At 39.1% G+C, this 19,379-nt stretch overlaps 1 protein-coding gene across 1 annotated transcript in view; it reads right to left on the bottom strand.

Annotated features, from left to right (window-relative positions):
* The window catches only part of LOC308687944 (B-cell receptor CD22-like), a gene marked incomplete at its 3' end in the record, with an annotated part of 80,385 nt that overhangs the window by 16,681 nt on the left and 44,325 nt on the right, over positions 1-19,379 (bottom strand). Inside the window, exons 6-7 of the mRNA XM_081360762.1 lie at positions 6,641-6,898; positions 6,291-6,548 (exon numbers count right to left, since the gene is read on the bottom strand). Of these exons, the coding sequence (XP_081216888.1) occupies positions 6,291-6,548; positions 6,641-6,898 (516 nt within the window). The remainder of the gene's footprint in view (positions 1-6,290; positions 6,549-6,640; positions 6,899-19,379) is intronic.

Below are 19,379 nucleotides of genomic sequence, written 5' to 3'. Positions count from 1 at the left end.
AAATAAAAAAAACACAGATATGACAAAATTATTTTTGCAATTTCTAGCTAGCGAGTCGCCATTTTGGAGTGACGTCACAGCCTACGTAACGGGGTTGGTTGGTTCTGCTGGTGAGTGAAGAGAGTGAAGCGTTACTGGACCGGACTGAATACCCAATTGATTTGAAATGGAGTAAGACGAACTTGAAAGACCTGTTGAGCCCGTGTGTCCCATTGCTTGTCGATATTTGACATTTGAGTCGATACGGCGTGGGAACCGAGCAGTGGTACGTCGCTATGTCGAACAGCCGGTGATGGACATGGCCGTAGCCAGCTATGAGGTCACCGTGACCGAGGTCCGGACCTTGGTCATTTTTTTACATTCAAGAATAAAATTTCAAGCTCTCTGAATGATTAATTAGCCGTTTAAACCACCTCATATGAGTATTTGCAATTAATTTTCCTGTGAGAATCTAGTGCAGTGAACGGGGCTTGAGAGTGCGTTGTGAGGGCGCGGGTGCGATCCCATGTTGCCAGATCTACCTAATGGAAAGGTGGCAGTAGTCTTCTGGACTTGTATTTCTGATTTAATGTCACACTTTAGGAAGTTATTAAAGTGGAAAGTTGCATGTTAGGGTTCGTGATATATTAATCTTATTTCCAAAACACAAGTTTTGAACTTATTTCGGATTATTATTTAAAAAAAAAAAAATGTTGCTTGTTTTTCGTAGCAATGTCTGGCAACATTTTACTGTCGGCATTAATAAAAAAAAAAGCTTATAGAAAAACTGTAATTGCTGACCGGAAGATACCACATTCGGTAAGACAAACGCAATGATCATCGTGATTATCTGTAAGAAATGTATAACATCAAAAACAATAGCATGATACTTTGCTGTAGGATTGAGTGCGAAACAAACACAAATGAATCTTCCAGGTGAATTGTTCAAACATAATTTCTCACAGAACTGAACATTCCAGACACCAAATCACCAACCCCAGAGCCATAAAAGAAGGCTCCAGCCAGCCAGTCTCCGTTGACCAACGAAAACCCCCAGCTAAGAACTTTATGGCCATGCAAGCTTCAAAGAAGATGAGCCTAACTAAAGAAAGAACTGGTCAATGTAAGATAGCTTGGAAAAGAATGATTGGCTCAGAGATAGCACAATTCAGCCCGATCAAGATAACAGCAGAAGCTGCTCGAGCCCACAACATTCCAGACTCCCCCCTCCGTAAGGACCTCTGATAGACCTCAGGGTGTAAAATCGTTTCAAACCACAGAGCTGAGATTTTACCTATAACATAAATAAAATCATTCAAGAACAATTTTCAATGGACTTATACACAGCAAAAACTCCAGTGTTAAATTAACACTCCTGGGAGTGTATATGAGTCCACACTCAAGAGTGTAAAGTGTTAAAATATGAGTGTTAAATTAACACTCAAGAGTGTTAAAGTTAATGAGATAATTAAGAGATTAATTTAGTGATGATTGATCATTATTGAAGACACCTGATGTTAACTAGCAGAATCACTGAAGGAGAAAATCTCAAATTGTAAGCCACCGTTATGGCGTTCAATGTTTGCTTTAGTTGGGCTCTTGAACCTTTTATGTTTACTTTATATTTTGCTTGTCTGCTGTTAATGATTTATAACAGTCAGATGAACAAAGAAAAAACGTGATCTGATGGTGTTGGTTATGTTTTGACATAATAATGTTGTGATCTGAAAAACTAACTAAACTTACTGAGATAGTTTGGTTTGGTTTCTAGTTAATTACAACAGCTCTGTGATTCTACAGCATATGATTTTCAGTATATTTCATATGATCAAAAATATTTCATAAACATTGTTCTGATCAAAAGACTTTGAAATGAATTAATTTAGAAACACAGACATCAATAATCAGCCTGTGAATCTCAACAATGGTGACAATAATAAAGCATGTTGCAGTGGCTGCCACCAATCACAACTCATTAATGGCTCCCATCATGCATTGCGTTATGAATAAATTATAATCTGAATTGTCTATGTAATTTACTTTATTGAATACTTATTAATTACTAATTGAATATTCTGCTCGTCACCATTGTTGAGATGCATAGACTGAATCTTGACGTCTGTGTGTGCCCAAAAGTAAGTTTTTGGTTTTTTTCAAAACAACTTTTAAGAAATCCTTTATATTATTTCTAAAATTGTGGATATGTATGCAGATTCACAGTTATGCTTTAACCAAATCTAAGTCAGAAAGAAGGATCTTAATGAGTTCAGTGATCAAGTTCAAATGATGATTGTCATAATATAACCTACACCATCAGATCACGTTGTTTCTTTATTCATCTGACTGATATAAATCAGTAACAGCAGACAATCAAAATCTAAAGTAAACACATATGGGTCAAGAGCCCAACTAAAGCAAACATTGATCGCCATAATGGTAACTTACAATTTGAGATTTTCTCCTTCAGTGATTCTGCTAGTTAACATCAGGTGTCTTCAATAATGCTCAATCATCACTTAATTAATCACTTAATTAGCTCATTAACTTTAACACTCTTGAGTGTTAATTTAACACTCATATTTTAACACTTTACACTTTTGAGAGTGGACTCATATACACTCCCAGGAGTGTTAATTTAACACTGGAGTTTTTGCTGTGTAGATCAAGCATCATGCAACGACATGATTCTATATTGTTCCTACAATAGATGGGTGTATCTGATATGCTTAGATGCCATACAATTCATGTAATTGTTATAATTGTTAGATTTTTGAATGAAAATGTGTTGTGTTTCATATCGATATTATCATATGTTCTTAATTCAAAGGATGGCTTGATTGAAATCTGTGGAAAATGTTTCGGATTCTTATAATAGTAATAATGTCTTAGCTGTGGCCTCTGTACTCTTTGCTAGAGCTTAGAGAGTAAGGAGAGCACAGATAAGCTTGATTTATGATAAGAAGTGAAGAGAACGCCACCTCCTAAACAAAGACAGTGTCTAATTGGTTAGAACTGATCCAGGAGGCTGGGCGGACATTTGAGTTTAAAATCTTAACACCAGAACAAAGTTTAGAGAGTTTCAGTGCAGAACCAAAAATGCAGCGGGAGATGAAGATCTAAGACAGACAAGTAACCATGTAAAACGCGCAGACGAAATAACCCAAATCAAGATCTGAAAAACATGGGTTAAACAGCTTCATTCAAGCCATCATCTACTCTTCTCAATTTCCTTTATTTTCTTAGTTTCCTTTCTTTGCCGTTGTGAGTCTCGGTTCTAAGTTAAGTTTTGCGACAAGATTTCGAGCCACGTTTCTTCTGCAAAGCCAACTTCAAACAAAGACTTTCATTCCGCCAGCACGCCACGTGACTGACCACGTGACCCAGACATCAGGCACGCGGAGACCAGCCAACGAACGGACCGGGAAAACCCTTTACAAAAGGGAATCCCCAAAAGCAAAAACAAGCAAGTACTGCCTCCAGACTCTTAAACTGAACTGGTGTATTTGATACTGATTTAATAACCTAGGAAACAATAAAAGGGTTAAACTAATGATTGATGGTTCATTCAGGTTGTGTTTTAGAAGTGCATAGAAACTTGGGATTACATCATCTCACTCTTAAACTCACTCTTAAAACTTAATCTTTCCTTACTCTCTTTCTTTCTGCAACGCGTATGAATGTGTGTGTCTGTGTTAGATATTAGTTGTATGTGTTAGAATAATCAATAAAGTCTTGTTTGTATTTTAAAGAGAAATATTACTTGTGTTATTGAGCTTACAAATTTAATGTCTTAAACTTCCGATCTAAGTTACCTTGCTAACTATATAGTGTTTCACTATAGTTCGGATATTTATATCCGTTGCAGAGTTGATAATTGCAGCCAGTTCAAATGAACCGCGAACGAGTCATTTGCTCGGTTGTAATAAGTGACTCTTTTGAATTCCCTATAAATTAATTAATAATTCCTTTGAGCTAAATTGTAATCACTACAAATTACAAATATCTTACATTGCTATTGACTGTTGTTACAGAATGAAATATGCCAAATACTGGCCAGCAGGAAGACGGCTTTTTTATTTTGTCATTTCAGTGAGCCATATGGTTGCCACCTTTGATTTGTGAAAAACCGGGACACTCAGATTTTTTTTCTGTTGTTGTTGTTGGGGGGGGGGGGGGGTATTGTGATTGTCAAAACATTTTAGTAACTAAACTGAATTGTATTAGGTTTATTGACAACATGTTACAATGTTTATATGGTACAAATTCTCGTAAGATACGTTTTTTATTATTGCTTGAAACAAATTTCAGGATTTCAATTTAGTTCAATTCTTGTGATTTGATTTAATTGACTGATTTGGATAAATATTAGAAGATAGGCATTCATTTTTCTCAAGAAAAAAATCTCACCTAATGCTGTAAACATACAGAGAGCCTTAGCTGGTAAAATTATTTAAGGTTAAAATAACTTTATTTAACAAATTAAATATAATGCATTTTTTTATTATAATAACAACTTTATTTAATGATAAGTAAATATAATAAATATGTAATATAGTAGCCTATGTTTAGCAAAATACTCTCTATAGCTCTTTTTTTCTAGCTAACTAACGTGCTATAGCCTATTATTGTCATCAAATGGCTTTCCTGAGGTAAATGTTATGTGACAATTGTTCTCCAGCTGTTTTATTGACCCTTTCCGCGGTTGAAAAACACTGATTGATCGATATTATGTATGATGAATATACATTTCGGTAAGTTGTACGTTTTATTTTAACATTGTTCATTCGTGTTTATTCACTATTAGCTAGAGGTGATCAGTTCACGTGCCGCTAGGGATCTTTCACGTCACATTTACAAGCGCCAAAACGGTGTTTATTGTTTGAATTTCGTAATAAAATTGACAGAATCTGAGAGCTGAGATTTTTTTTATATCATAAGTAACCTGCTCTGTCTAGTCTGTCGGTCTCCGTGTCCTCTTTGCTTCGCGATTTTTCTGTGTGTGAGAAGGGTTAATTGCGCGTGGCAGCTCTGCAGTAACAGTAGAAGTAAACGGTTTGAAACCAGGAAATTCTACTTTAGAAGTACATTTTAACAAAAAACCGGGACAATTCGTTTCCCGGGAAAGAATATTAATTTTCCGGGACTGTCGCTCAAAAAAAGAGAACAATCCCTGGAAAACCGGGACGGGTGGCAACCCTAGCAGGATTGAAGAGTAGTCCACACACACACACACACACACACACACACACACACACACAAGCTATAACGTTAGCAAATAGCCTGTAAATAGTTTGTAACATGTCTGTAAAATGTAAAACATTATATTGAATAAAAAATTATTTCACAAACATCTACAGTGTGCATGTGCAGTTTGTTAACATAACGTTAGACGTCGTCTTTTTGTCTGGTAGGCTACTAATAAACTTCACTAGCTAAACACTAAGTTAGCGTTATTTAGCTAGTTCATGCTTACAGCTGTTAGCTAACAATGACTGTCCCTAACGTTAGTTGTTCGCTGGTTTGACCAGCACATGCATCTTGTTAACGAGCCAGTGTGATATGAGAGGTTTGACATGATAATATGATGGCAGATGAATGCTTTTTATGCGTAGTTCAATGTTAAGATTTATGTCATTCACTGCGTTTTACTGAACTCAGCCCAGAGCCTTTAGAGCCAACCAAGCCTGTGACGTCACCGGTTAGAATACTGCACAATGGCGGCGCCCTGGCCGCGAAAGATACAACGTTTTTTCTTTTATATGTTTACATTTGTCATGTTTCTTATATAATTGTTGATTATAGTGGAAATCCATTTTGTAAATCGTGTAAACTTGATTGACTGCTTCATTTCCCCTTTAAAGCCTTATCTCTTGTCAAAAGGCTCAACGTGACCGCAGACTTTGATGAACACTGGCAGCAGCGACGTCTGTGTCCGTACCATTCTTATCAATGACAGCGTAATCTCGTATCTCCCTGCTCCCAAGTCATAAATCTCGTATCTCCGATTAAACATGATTTTGGGGAAATGTTGTGTTAATGTTGGTATACAACAGTATAGCAATATAAGGTATAATACCAACTTTAACGATACAATGTTTAATAACTAAAAAAATATGCAGTTTTTTTAATTTCCTGAAAAATAATGGTTTTGGAGATACGCGGATTCCGCCCGACAACTACGATATTAAATTTGACATCATGAATCACCTTCCATTATTTCCCCAGATGGACTGATGCAATCACAGGATTTATTGGAGGATCTGTGTCAAATAGAAGGTATGAAAAATGAAAATATGATTCATAAAACTCACACATGACGTTTAAAGTCACATTATCAGAGTATTTCTCTCCATTTTCGTTGATGGACTTGCACTTGTATTCTCCACTGTCATCAGAGCTGATCTTTGAGATGCTGAAGATTCTTCCAGATCCTACAATCGTTCCTCCTTTAAACCAGCTGAAGTTCAGAGCAGGAGGGTTTGAGTCACTGAAGCAGTTCAGAGTCACTGAATCTCCCTCCACTATTACACCAGATGGACTGATGGACACTGAAACGTTCCTGGGAGGATCTGTAAAGACAAAAAGTGTAAAATGACATGCAGTGAGACAAATCATTGCACAAATAATCTTCCAGAACTACTAAAAATAAAGGCAGACTTACACATGACATTCACATTTACAGCAGCAGAAGTCTGAGATCCATGATTATTTCTAGCAGAGCAATGATAGTCTCCGCTGGCCTCAGACTTAATATTAGTGATGCTGTAGGTTTCACCAGATTGCAAAATATTCTTTTTTCCTTTAAACCAGCTGATTTCTGCAGGAGGGTTTGAGTCACTGATGCAGTTCAGAGTCACTGAATCTCCCTCCACTATTACACCAGATGGACTGATGGACACTGAGACGCTCCTGGGAGGATCTGAAACAAACAAACAAACAAAACATTAACAAATAAAATTTGACATCACACTTAGTTGAGACTTATAAATCACAGAGTCACTGAATCTCCCTCCACTATTACACCAGATGGACTGATGGAGATCACAGGTTTCACTGGAGGATCTACAGATGTCGGGTAAAAGTATTTATCAGAGACGGCTGGTGGAAAATGTTCTAGGAAAGACTGCAGTTGGTTATTATTGGACAATTTCAGCAAACATCCCAGTTTAATTTTTCACTGTTTAATGCTCAAAGTTAAAGAAAAAGTTTAAGCAAAAAAATTAACAAGGAAAACTATTAAGACTAGAATTTGAGAGGCTTGAAACATTTGAAATACAGACAAATGTTTTACCAAGTTCTGGATCTGATTAAGTTTGAAGATTTTTTTTTTACTTTTCCTAATTTACAGTGAATGTATATAGTGCAACTGCAAAAACTGAGAGGAAAAAAATACATGTTACATTTGTTTAGAGATTTTTTATATACAAGTACAATTTTGATACTTCTTTTCCTCGCTCCTCCGTCCTCCAGCCTGTGACCCGGAAACTGATCAAACTCAGCATCTTGAAGGACATCTCAATTCTCTCCATTCCCTTCACATGTCACAATAATTTTATTTATGCTTTACCTTTGCAGTTTATATAAATTATATATCAAACATTTATCAACAGGGCATCTTGCTTTATCTTTATTATTTATGAATTTCTTAAATAACCAAACTTTAACAACATAAGGGCAGATCCCTTGATCGCAGCTGTTGATGCTTTGAAGTGACGCTCCAGTGATCAAGAATATTCCCATATACAAATAGAGCGCTTCTCATTTCTTATTTGTGTATCCTCGTTTCCTTTCCTCGTGTCTCAGTTCCACCCCCTGTAGTGGTGCTCGGTTACTCAGCGGTGAACACAGGGATTGTGGCAAAGGGACGTAACTTCTCCCTTCCCTCCTTCAGGGAACGGGGGTTACATTAGTAACCTAGACGTTCACATTCAGTCATCACTATGAGTTACGTATAAATATATTTATACTGTATTTAGCGTCTAGGTTACTGATGTAACCCCCGTTCCCTGAAGGAGGGAACCGAGACGTTGCATGACTGACGAATTAGAATCGCGCCTGAGAACATATCATCATCGAAATTTAACAGAACCGCTCCAATGGACTAGCCTGGGTTTCCTCATACTGCCTTGCTCGCAGCGCGATTTTATTCACGCTGCTAGGCAGTCTGGACACCATGGACCAAATTTTCCCCTGAAAAAGGGAACCAATCACAGAACGGGGAGGGAGCAGCAAGACGATGACGACACCGAAGCAGTTTGTTTATATCTATGGATCCAACATGGCATCAGACTCGACGTTACCTTCTACCCTCATGTTTATCTTGCACAAACGGTAATATTCGCTAAACGCCATCGTGTACAAATAAATCTTTGACCCATCGTCTTTTTCCTCGTCGAATTTCTGTCACTCTACATACGTCATCTGGTATAATTGAATCGATTGGCTATGAGCTACACTGGCGCATTTGATAGACATTCATGGCGCCCAATAAACTGCTCTGGTCATTCGTAAACCACGCCTCAAATACGAGAAAATGAACACGTGGTTCCCAGACCAAGTCTCAAATGAGACTTGGGGCCTGTTTCAGAAAGGAGGTTAAGTGAAAACTCTGAGTATGTTAACCCTGAAATGAGGGAAACTCTGAGTTTTCTGTTTCAGAATGGGAGGTATGTTAAACCTGACAAAGCAGAGTAAGTCAAGCCCGTTTCTGAAAGAGAGGTAACTTAAACTCAGAGTCAGTTACCATGGTAACTTACTCTGTGAACCTAACCTGGTCGGGAGCAGGTTTTCTTCAGTAAACCCAGAGTTTCTATCGGTCTCCTCCCCTTTTTTAAAGGGGAAGCGGTGTTTAAACACCTCATTCATTCTTTCAGTACATTTTTATTAATAAAATTAATATTTTATTAATAAATAAAATATTGCTATTTTTACTGCAGTTTTTTTCTATTTTTTTTTTATAAGATGAAGTCTATATAACTCCTTAACTGGCAACTTAAAATACAGTAGTTGATTAGAGTTACATAATTTAGTTCTAAACAAATTCTACAGAATTAAACTGTGGCATTTACTGGAAATCACTGAAATGTGTTCATCTGTGCAACAGAAGTTGATGGACCCTCCTCCTGCTGTTCTTCCACACTCTGAGGGCGGAGGGAGAGATAAGAATACCCGTTTATACTTAGATTTAAACTTAGATTATCCACATAAAAATTTGAAAAAATCTGAATGGGTATTGTTTGATGTGTAGACACATAATATTAACATTACCTCTAGGCCTCTCTGTGGCAGCAGAAACTATTTATCCTCATCGTCCTGTGAAGATGAGCATTTGGTCGAGTGCACTTTATAACACTATTTAATTTCTGGTGTATTGAGTAGGCGACTTACGACTGCCTGGGGTTCTGTTGGGACAGGAGGCTCCAAAAGACAGATATTACCATCAGAATCTGTTAGGACCAACAAAAAACCCAACCTCAAAGTAAAATAAATGGAAATATCAAAAATAGCCTATCTAAAAAATAACACATATGTAAACCTCTTACATTTTATGAAGGCCCTTAGATCTTTGGGAGTGACTGGCTCTGAAGTCCCTCCTGGAATTCCCTCAGCCAAAAATGCTGCTGCACTGCTAGACACTGGATGCTATTTAGTTATTTAATGTTTGTAAAGTCAGGTAGCCTTCACCCATGGTATGCTCAAGCCTTACCTGATTGAATTATGTTTTTATATTTCATTTTCAGCTGCTGCCATGTTCTTTTAATGACTGCAGGATTGCTCCACATGAAAATTAAAATTAGGTTGAATAACATACTGTTCTTCCTGTTTCACCTCAGATATTATAACAGTTGGGTAAGTTACTCTAAAATAGTTATCAATGTTATCTTCAACAGTGTAATTAGATTAATGTAATAATTACTATCTTTAGAAAGCATTGGTCTACTTATTACTAAATCCCATGTCAACCTCAACCACTTGAACAATACAAGGAGAGACAAGAAACTGCACTTTTAATGCTTTCAAATAAACAATATACAATTGCATGAACTATTCTTGAATTGACCAAAGTGTGTAGACTAGAGGGAGAAGGTTACATAAAAAATATACCTTTTAAAAATGTATGTTAAATCCACTATTGTTTTATACAGAATTGTTCTCTATAGTCTATGCTGTAGCCTATTTAATGTAATTACATCAGATTTTATTTTAAAATACAGAAGAATTAAGAGTTATCCCTTTAATTAAATCACAATATTTAGATTACTTGGTAATTAATTACACCCAACACTGTATAACAGTAATTCCTCTTTTTGTTTGGCGCTGTTGCCATGGTGACTCGTAATATCTGCGCTCCATTGATAATGGCTTTTTATAGTTGTGGTGCACGCTCTTAACTCAGAGTAGGTCAACTCAGAGTTGATTGAACTAACTCATTTCAGCTGTTCTGTAACCGAAAACTCAGAGTTTCCCATCTCAGGGTAAGTCAACTCAGAGTTCAAGTTTTAACTCAGAGTTGGTTGAACCTCCTTATTGAAACAGGCCCCATGTCTGACGTTAGCCAGGCTACCAATGGACATTGTCGAGTGAGATTTGCATCGTGAACCCTGTGCTGTGGTTATAAAGGAAGCGATCAGAGACACTCCCCAAGTTTTCGCAGAGGAGCTGAGTGGTGCTCAACGTCAACAGGACGTAACTTCTCCCAGTTGAGAAAGACATACTGTTAAATGTATTAAAAATGCATTAAAGTATATTTGTATTGTACTAAAAACTAGGGCTGGGTAAAAAAATATCGATTTCTCGATTTTAATCGAGTCTCATTTTTACGAAACCATATTGATTCTTAAATCCCAAGAATCGATTAGTCATCCTGTTTTCAGACGATGAATGGATGGAACATTTTTGCGCGCATCCCATCCAATAAATCGCAATAATCTTTGTGCTTTGTTATTATTGATATGAAACAAAGTCTCCGATTTAAAATTACATACATTTTCTTACGAAATTCAAAAACATAATTTTTGGCACTGTGGCGTTAGATCGCTCTGGCGCAGCTCAGCTCTAGAGAAGCAGCACATGACCTTCTCTTCCGCCTTAATAATACCAGTTACAGCGCGAAATAAACATGAATGAGCATCTGAAAGTATGTTAAAATATAGAGTACAACTTATCGAAGTCCGTATCATGTCACATGGAATCGCTCAATCAGTGTTTCGACCGTGGAAAGACGTTAGTAAACAATGTCATGTAACCAGTGATGTAGTGGTGCCTGGAGAAGTGGGTATACTCTTAATTTTTTTAAGCGTCCCAGCAAAGGATGAACGCTCTGTGTTATAAACAGTGACATGTAAGACAAGTCTTGTATATTAGTTCACCCCAAAATCGGCCAGTATTTGCACATTATCATTTAACTTTTGCTGCTTGACTTCACGGAGAAAGGATCATTATGAAATTAATATTAGCCACAGAAAAGGTGCAGTTTTTGCAATTAATACTGGCTTTTAATTATTTATTAATACTAAATATTTATGAATTTTGAGTGACTATTCCTCAGTCCATCCACACATGAAAATTGGACAACTGTTGAAGGGATCACTGCATCGCTGTCTTTACTGGGTGCAGGGCCGTACGCAGGGTTTTATAAATACCGAGGTCCCAAAAATGATCTTGCTAGGCGGGTTGGGGGATTATTACCCCCTCGAGAAAATAAAGATTTTCCTGATCTTGACGTGCATTTTAAGGTGTTTAAACAGTAGCTTTAAAAGCATGTCAGAGGGCAGTAGCATGAAGTTTTTTATCAGATATTTTTAAACATGAGAATCAGTTTAAATGTCGCAATGAACGATCCACGCTACAAAATGGAAATGCAGAATGTTTATGCTTATTGTTGACAATACACAATCACATATTCGAAAATAAGAAATGATTCAAGGATTATTTTGCATGGATGTTACATTTCAAACAAACGCCAATGCAATCCTCCTGTGTCCAGAGGCATTATGAGCAATTAGTATGAGCATCAAAGATCAGTTTCAGCTACTTTTTCTTTCCTAAATTAATCATTGTTTTGGACTAATCTGCTAATTTAATCAATGGTTCAATTGCGCACTTATAAAGACAGTCACTTGTCGCCACCTTCTGGCTTAATGATGCAAGTTGCACAAACACAGACAAGCGGAGTGATACTGTGGTGATGCGCTCCATCATGATAATCATTAGGGTCGGACCAGGTATGAGCGGCAGATATAAAAAGGGGACGGGAATGACGCTTAAGCGAGCGCGTCATTCTCGTTCTGGAAGTGACGTCATCCTGGCACGCAGTGTTTACATTCGGGAGGTAAGAAATGCTGGTAGCTGCTTAATTCTGAACGTGCGTTAGAAAAGATAATTTAAGACTCAATTCACAGTGCGACTGAGGAGGACTGTAAACTCATTGATTAAAGTATCCGTTATGGCGAGCCTGTAAATTGCATCCTATTGAGTACATTGAGCGGTGTGATTCACCATTTACCGGTAAGTCATACTCATTTCAATATCAGGTTCACAAGACCTTAAATGCGTAAATTATAAACGATGTGATGTATTGTTTTTTTTTTGTGATTGATCCTATAATTTGCACCCTATTGAGTGCACTGAGTGGCGTGATTCACTATTTACCGGTAAGTCATACGCAGGTCAATGTTAAGTTTATGAGATCATAAATGTGTGAATTACAATTGTCGTGTGTTATATATTTTTTTTAGTAATACAGGGGTGGTGTTACAGCAGGCTTGGTGGGAGTAGCTGGGCTTCGTGATGACCGATTGGATTGTGTTTCCCCTTGCCAGAAACTCCTCGACCATTTCTCAGTGACTATTACTGGAACAGCGCATTTGTTGTGATCATCTGACTAACATTTTTTCTTATCTCTCATCTGTCTTGAGACGGCCGGAACAATAGCGCATTTTCGGCCGTAGTGACGCTTTCTAAACCTAGCAAATTCAGTGCTGATCTCTGGGCTGGCGTAGCCTGGTTCTACCAGACTCTCGTACATTTCATTTGTACAGAGACTCTGGCCTCGCTCCATTGAGAAACGTTTACTTCCTTGAAGGCGGGTTCTCTGTTAAAGTTCAAAACTATTGGATCTGCCCAGAGTCACTCAGGATCTGCCATAGCCAATCGCTAACGTGTGGTCGTCCGAATGATCAGAGGATTATGTTTAGAATAAGATGTCTGTCTTTTATAAAGTTTATAAAGCGACGAGAATACTTTTTGTGCGCAAAAACAAACAAAAAAAACGACTTCATTCCACTATGCATTTCTTCTCTCTGTTCCTCGAGTCTTGATAAAGCAGCGCATCTATGTGTTGTACGTCACACGTAGGCTCACTATTGGCCGACGCTAGTCATGTGTGTGATCACATCAACGTCATCGTTCTCAGCCACTCCCTCTATTCGCTGATTGGTCCTACAAAAAATTTGTTTCTGGAAACCTAAGAATATACAGCAGTCCCAGACGTAGTACTGAAGGAAAATGAAATTGAGCGGAAGTACGTAGGAGGGCGGAGCCAGGCTAGGGCTGGCGTACAGCGGCGAATAACTGGGTTGTCACTTCTAATTGTTTTTTTTAGCAGAAACGTTGTCATTTAAAGTATCTACGTTTGCAAAATTGTTATTGTCTGTTTTTGGAATGTCTTGCATGTATTTCTAACTCCGACCTGAGACGGGTGTATTTTTAAAATACTGTAATCATCAGGCGACGCAGTGTTGGAAAGCTATTAATGAGCGTTTGCCAGTGAGTGGTTGCTTTTATTTTTTTGTGTGTAAACAACTGATTCCATCTGTCCACATGTGATAAGGTTTCAACCAAAAGACTATTACATGGAAAGTGTGTGTGTGTTTGTGTATGGTTGCTTATGTCTCAATTTGTACTCTCTTCTCTTTTACCCAGAGTTGGGGTGCCAGTTCAACGCCCACGTCCTCTGGTGTGGTGGTGTGCTTCTCGCTTGCTGTGTTCACAGGGGGTGATTGGGTGCTGTGTGGTGAGAGCACTAGTTGCAGTGTTTACCGGGTGGGCGAACTGAATCCCCAATTCTGAAACGGATAAGTGTTATAGTTGGTGTATTTATCTAATGCGTGTTTGTATTGTGTCTTTTGGTATTTTTCTTATCTGTATTTAATAAACAATTTGAAACGTTTCCTTGTTGTCTGTTATCTGACCCAGTCACCGCGTATCTGTGTGCTTTGCACTTGATGTACTAACGGGTCCCCGGCCCATTTTCCGGGGTGGCGTAGTCTATTTTGTGCCATAATTGGTATTGTATTGCACTTAAGAGAGCAAACTGCCACAATACAAACAGTGAAAAGTCTCAGTGCTGATACTGGGGAAATACTCGAACACATTCGAGGTAATGTTATACAAATACATTTAAACATTATATTTATTATAATAATGGCAATATATTTAAAAGGGTGCTTGTATTGTTAAATTGAGCTTATAGTTTCCACTGTCTTTGATAAAACTGATTATTCCTGTTTGTCATTTAAAACTTCGATCGAAAAACAGCTGTTTAGTTTAGCTACTTGTATGATCATTAACTGAAGCGTGAAGCGTCGCGTTGGGATTCGTGCTCGGCTCGCACTTTTGTGAACATAAATCCTGCTTGCTTTAATTGGTCTCAAACATTTTGACATGACATTGACGAGCGGGTTTTTGTGTGCCGTAGCAGCTCAGATGAGGAGGTCAGTTATCGTTGTGATGGGCGAATCATTGCAGCACCAAATTAGAGTTAATATTAGGCAATTATTTCACAACTTTCATTATAGGCTACACTAAACACACATCAGAGGGGATTTTAGAAGTGGGTATACGCAATGCCGACAGAACAAGAAGTGGGTATACGCCATATACCTGCGTATACCTTGCACTACACCAGTGCATGTAATGTCACATTTACCTCAGAAAAAACAAATCCAGTGACCATAAACTCGTCAGTCAGCTAGAAAAATTAACTCTGGAGAGGAGCATTTTGCACCATATTACATATTCATTATACTTTTTAATGTTCTTCAATAATGCATGTTTGAATAAATCTGGAAAGTTTTATTATGACAGCCACCATTTACATTTTTATATAATTTCATATAACTTTATTATTATAAAAATAAATAAAAGTGTATTTTAAGTGTTTGTATACAAATCAGTTCATTTTTACCTTCAATATTATAGTAGGTGTCACAGGTCGGGGTGGGCCAAACCAGACTGCACCCACCCCTAAACCACTATCACCCAGAGGAGCGTATCAAAGGAGGAGGCAGGAGGCAGGAGTAAAAGGAATAACAACTTTATTTTGTATTAAAAAGCAATTAAGAGGTCCTAGTCTAAAATTCCTTGTCCTCTCCTTCCCAGGGACCCAGAGCAGCACCGTCGCGGGTATAAACCGGCGAAACTCCCAGTGGGAGAGCGTTGGACAGGTGGATATCCCAGGTGAGTAGAGAGAACAGAGATCACTTCCTTCACAGACTGGCGTCAGACTCACAGTGGGAGAGCGTTGGACAGATGCATATCACAGGTGAGTAAAGAGAACGAAGGCCACTTCCTTCACAGACTGGCGCCCGACTCACAGTGGGAGAGCGTTGGACAGGTGAGTATCACAGGTGAATAGAGAGAACGGAGATCACTTCCTTCGCAGACGGGCGTCAGACTCACAGTGGGAGAGCGTTGGACAGGTGAATATCACAGGTGAGTAGAGAGAACAGAGATCACTTTCTTCACAGACTGGCGTCAGACTCACAGTGGGAGAGCGTTGGACAGGTGAATATCACAGGTGAGTAGAGAGAACAGAGATCACTTTCTTCACAGACTGGCGTCAGACTCACAGTGGGAGAGCGTTGGACAGGTGAATATCCCAGGTGAGTAGAGAGAACAGAGATCACTTCCTTCACAGACTGGCGTCAGACTCACAGTGGGAGAGCGTCGGACAGGTGAGTATCACAGGTGAGTAGAGAGATCAAGGCTCGGCTGCAGCAGACTCCAAGTCGCAAGCGGAACGGAGCTTCACTAGGACAGACAGAATCAACTTCAACAGCAGTGTACAGTTCTCACGTGTGTAACAGGGGACAGATAACTTCACACCATGCAGGTAGGCTTAGGGCTGCAGCAGACTCAGTCGCAGGCCGAACGGGGCTTCTCTAGGACAGACAGAATCAACTTCAACAGCAGTATACAGTTCTCAGCAGCAATTAGAGGTTCTTCTTTCTGAACACCCCACGTAGATGTAAGCAATCTCACTCGGCTCTCATGGTAAATAGTAGATCCCCAGGGCACATGGGCGGTTGCGGGGCAATAAAAGGTATTCTTCCACACACACACACTGCAATACAACTCTAAACATGTATTCGTGAGGGGAAACGTCCATTTACACACTGCAATTCCACTCTTCTAGTGCGCATAAGGCCAGCACTCACCCGCAGGTCCTGGTCTACCGGACTGATGATCGCCAGGGGCGGACAGAACACTCGAGAGATTTGTCTTCACGGTCACAGACGGACTTCACTCTGCTGGACTCCAATCGGGGAGAGGAGATGAGGAAATCAACAGGAATCAATATTTCACTCGGTGAAAGGTGTACACATGCTCCAAGCACTTCAATCCAATACCCAATTTAGTGTAGAACACATGCAGTTATGAGATTCAGTTTGATAACTACTCATCTCTCTCTTCCCCAGCTCAGTCAGCGAATTTCATTCCTCTTGACCGTCCCCGAGTCCTCTCAAATAACACTCCTTTTCCTTCAAGACAACCCCTCAACTGCAGTTCCATAAACAAATCCCCACGGGAGAGAAGCCACCAACGATCAGGGGGAAGAACAATCCAGATCAACGGGGCAGAAGAACAGCGCAACACCACACAGCACAGCGCAACACCACACAGCACAGCGCAACACCACACAGCACAGCGCAACACCACACAGCACAGCGCAACACCACACAGCACAACCCCACACCACACAGCACAACCCCACACCACACAGCACAGCACAACCCCACACCACACAGCACAACCCCGCACCACACAGCACAACCCCGCACCACACAGCACAACGCAGCCTTCTCTTCCTTGTGTGTTTTTATCCTGTCAAGAAGCGGGAGTGGTCTCAATCAAACACTCAACGTGAAGCCCTTACACCTGTCACCAATCTGCCGTTTAGTTGTCATGACGACAAACACTCATACAGGTCCGGGGATGGTGTTACGCTGAAAACGTCCCGACGGGAACAATTCTCCAGAGGGGAATTGTTCCGGGGCTGTTTGTCACCCCGTGACAGTAGGCTAATGAAGCCAATAGGCTACTTGACTCCCATAGTTTACAATAATAGTTAAGAGATTTGTTTTCCTTGAGGAAATTTGCAATGTATTATAGGGGAGAGCCGGGACAGTTGAAACACTTTTCAGATAAATGTCGTTTTCTAAGATAAGGTTACAGATAGAATTTTTATTTTAAGTAATGACAGAATTTACATTTTTGTGTGAACCATCCCTTTAATGTTTTCTAATGTGGTTATAATTGGTCATTGTTCTGTTTTATAAACATTTTCAATATTTTAAAGATATAAATATTTCTTGAGAGTCAAATCATCATATTAGAATGATTTCTGAAGGATGATGTGACACTGAAGATTGGAATAATGATGCTGAAAATTCAGCTTTGCCATCATAGGAATAAATTACACTTTACTATATATTTACATGTATATTTATACATTTTTAGTAAAGTTATTTTAATTTAGGAATATTTCAGAATATAACTGTTTTTAGGGTATGTTTGATCAAATGCAAGCTTAAGATGTGATCAGAAAAGTGTTTTTTTTGTGTGTGAAAGATGTATTTGATGTGACAATAAATGGTTTGCAACTCTTTTGTGAATTGTCTTATTTTGACAGTAATTATGAATATTAAATATAATCATCTTTATAATCGGTTGTAATTAGGCCTGAAAAAGACGTCTTTTCAACTCACTTTACAACCTAATTTAGATGCGAGTGGGACGTCCTTTTATAGGTGTCTTTTCAACGACCTGAAAAAGACGGCTTTTCACCTTTCACTTTTCAACCAAATATTAAAGTTGTTTAGACGACTGGAAATGTCGTCTTTTCGACGTCTTTTCAACGCGTTTTTGCTGGGTGGGTAACGTTAGTCAGCTCATCTTTTTTGTTCTGCTTCACTTATGTTATAGCTCTTAAACCTCAGGGTTTTCCGGCAAGATGGCGTACTGAGTAGTCACACTCGTCGAAGCTCCGGTGCTAAAGATACCTCTAAGTGGTAATTGAACTGTGATACCCTCAAAACGTGACGGTGGTTTTAGAAAATGCCAAAGGAACAAAAAAAGAAAGACAAAAACGACAAGAGGCCAAATGAAGAAGGAAAGGAAGGGAATTCCCTAACCCATGCTGAACATGGTTACTGCGGGTCAGATATGGAGACGGAGAATGGCAGCGGAGGAAAGAGGAGTTTTGAGGATACATCTGATTCTCCACCTCTAACTCCTTCGAAAGGTGAGCATCAGAGGAAATTGTCCAAACAGAGTCCAACTGCAACTGATATATTGAATGCCGTTCAAGCTCTTCACGTAAGATTCGATCAACAAGATGACAAGATGGCGGATTTAAACAAAAAGCTTACCGACAACTCTGTGATGATAGCAAGTCTGGCAAAGTCTCTAGAATTCCAAGCTGGGGAAGTAAAAGAATGCAAAGGAAAGATAGCCGGCTTGGAGAATGAGGCCCTTCTCCTGCGTAAAGAAGTTGATATGCTGAAAGAGAAAGCGAGAGAGAAGGACCGTTACTCCCGGAGATGGAATTTAAGGATTAAAGGATTGAAGGAGGCCATGGGAGAAGATATCAGGAATGCTGTCGTTAAACTCCTCGGTAGGATCGCTCCCGAATGGGCAGATGTTATGGAGCACTCTGTGGACACAGTGCATCGGCTTGGAAGACAGGAAGACGGGAGGAATCGTCAGGTGATTGTCCAATTCACCAGACGCCTACATCGTGACGGAATATGGAGAAAATCCAAGGAATCATCCATCTGCAAAACGGAAGGCATCCGTTTTGCTGAAGACCTGTCCAAGGAAGATCGCCTTGAAAGAGAGAAACTTTGGCCAAAGATTTCTCAGGCCAGAAACGCGGGACAAAAAGCATACTACAGAGGTGCCTACGGTTATATCGACGGCCGCCGCATTCTTGCTGATAACTGAAGAGATTTAAATGTGATTGTTTCACTAAACGGATTATTCTTCGTAAGTTTTTTTTTTTTTTTTTCTCCTTTGGTCTAAAATAGATAAGAGGGTTGGATTGATTTTAAGAATATAAGTTAGAGGTGTCTACACCAATTATTTCTGTTTTAAAGAGAAAGCAGTATTTTTCTACT

This window comes from Scardinius erythrophthalmus, assembly GCF_964197995.2.
Source record: "Scardinius erythrophthalmus genome assembly, chromosome: 3".
Classification (NCBI taxonomy): domain Eukaryota; kingdom Metazoa; phylum Chordata; class Actinopteri; order Cypriniformes; family Leuciscidae; genus Scardinius; species Scardinius erythrophthalmus.
This window is presented reverse-complemented; position numbering and strand designations above follow the sequence as displayed.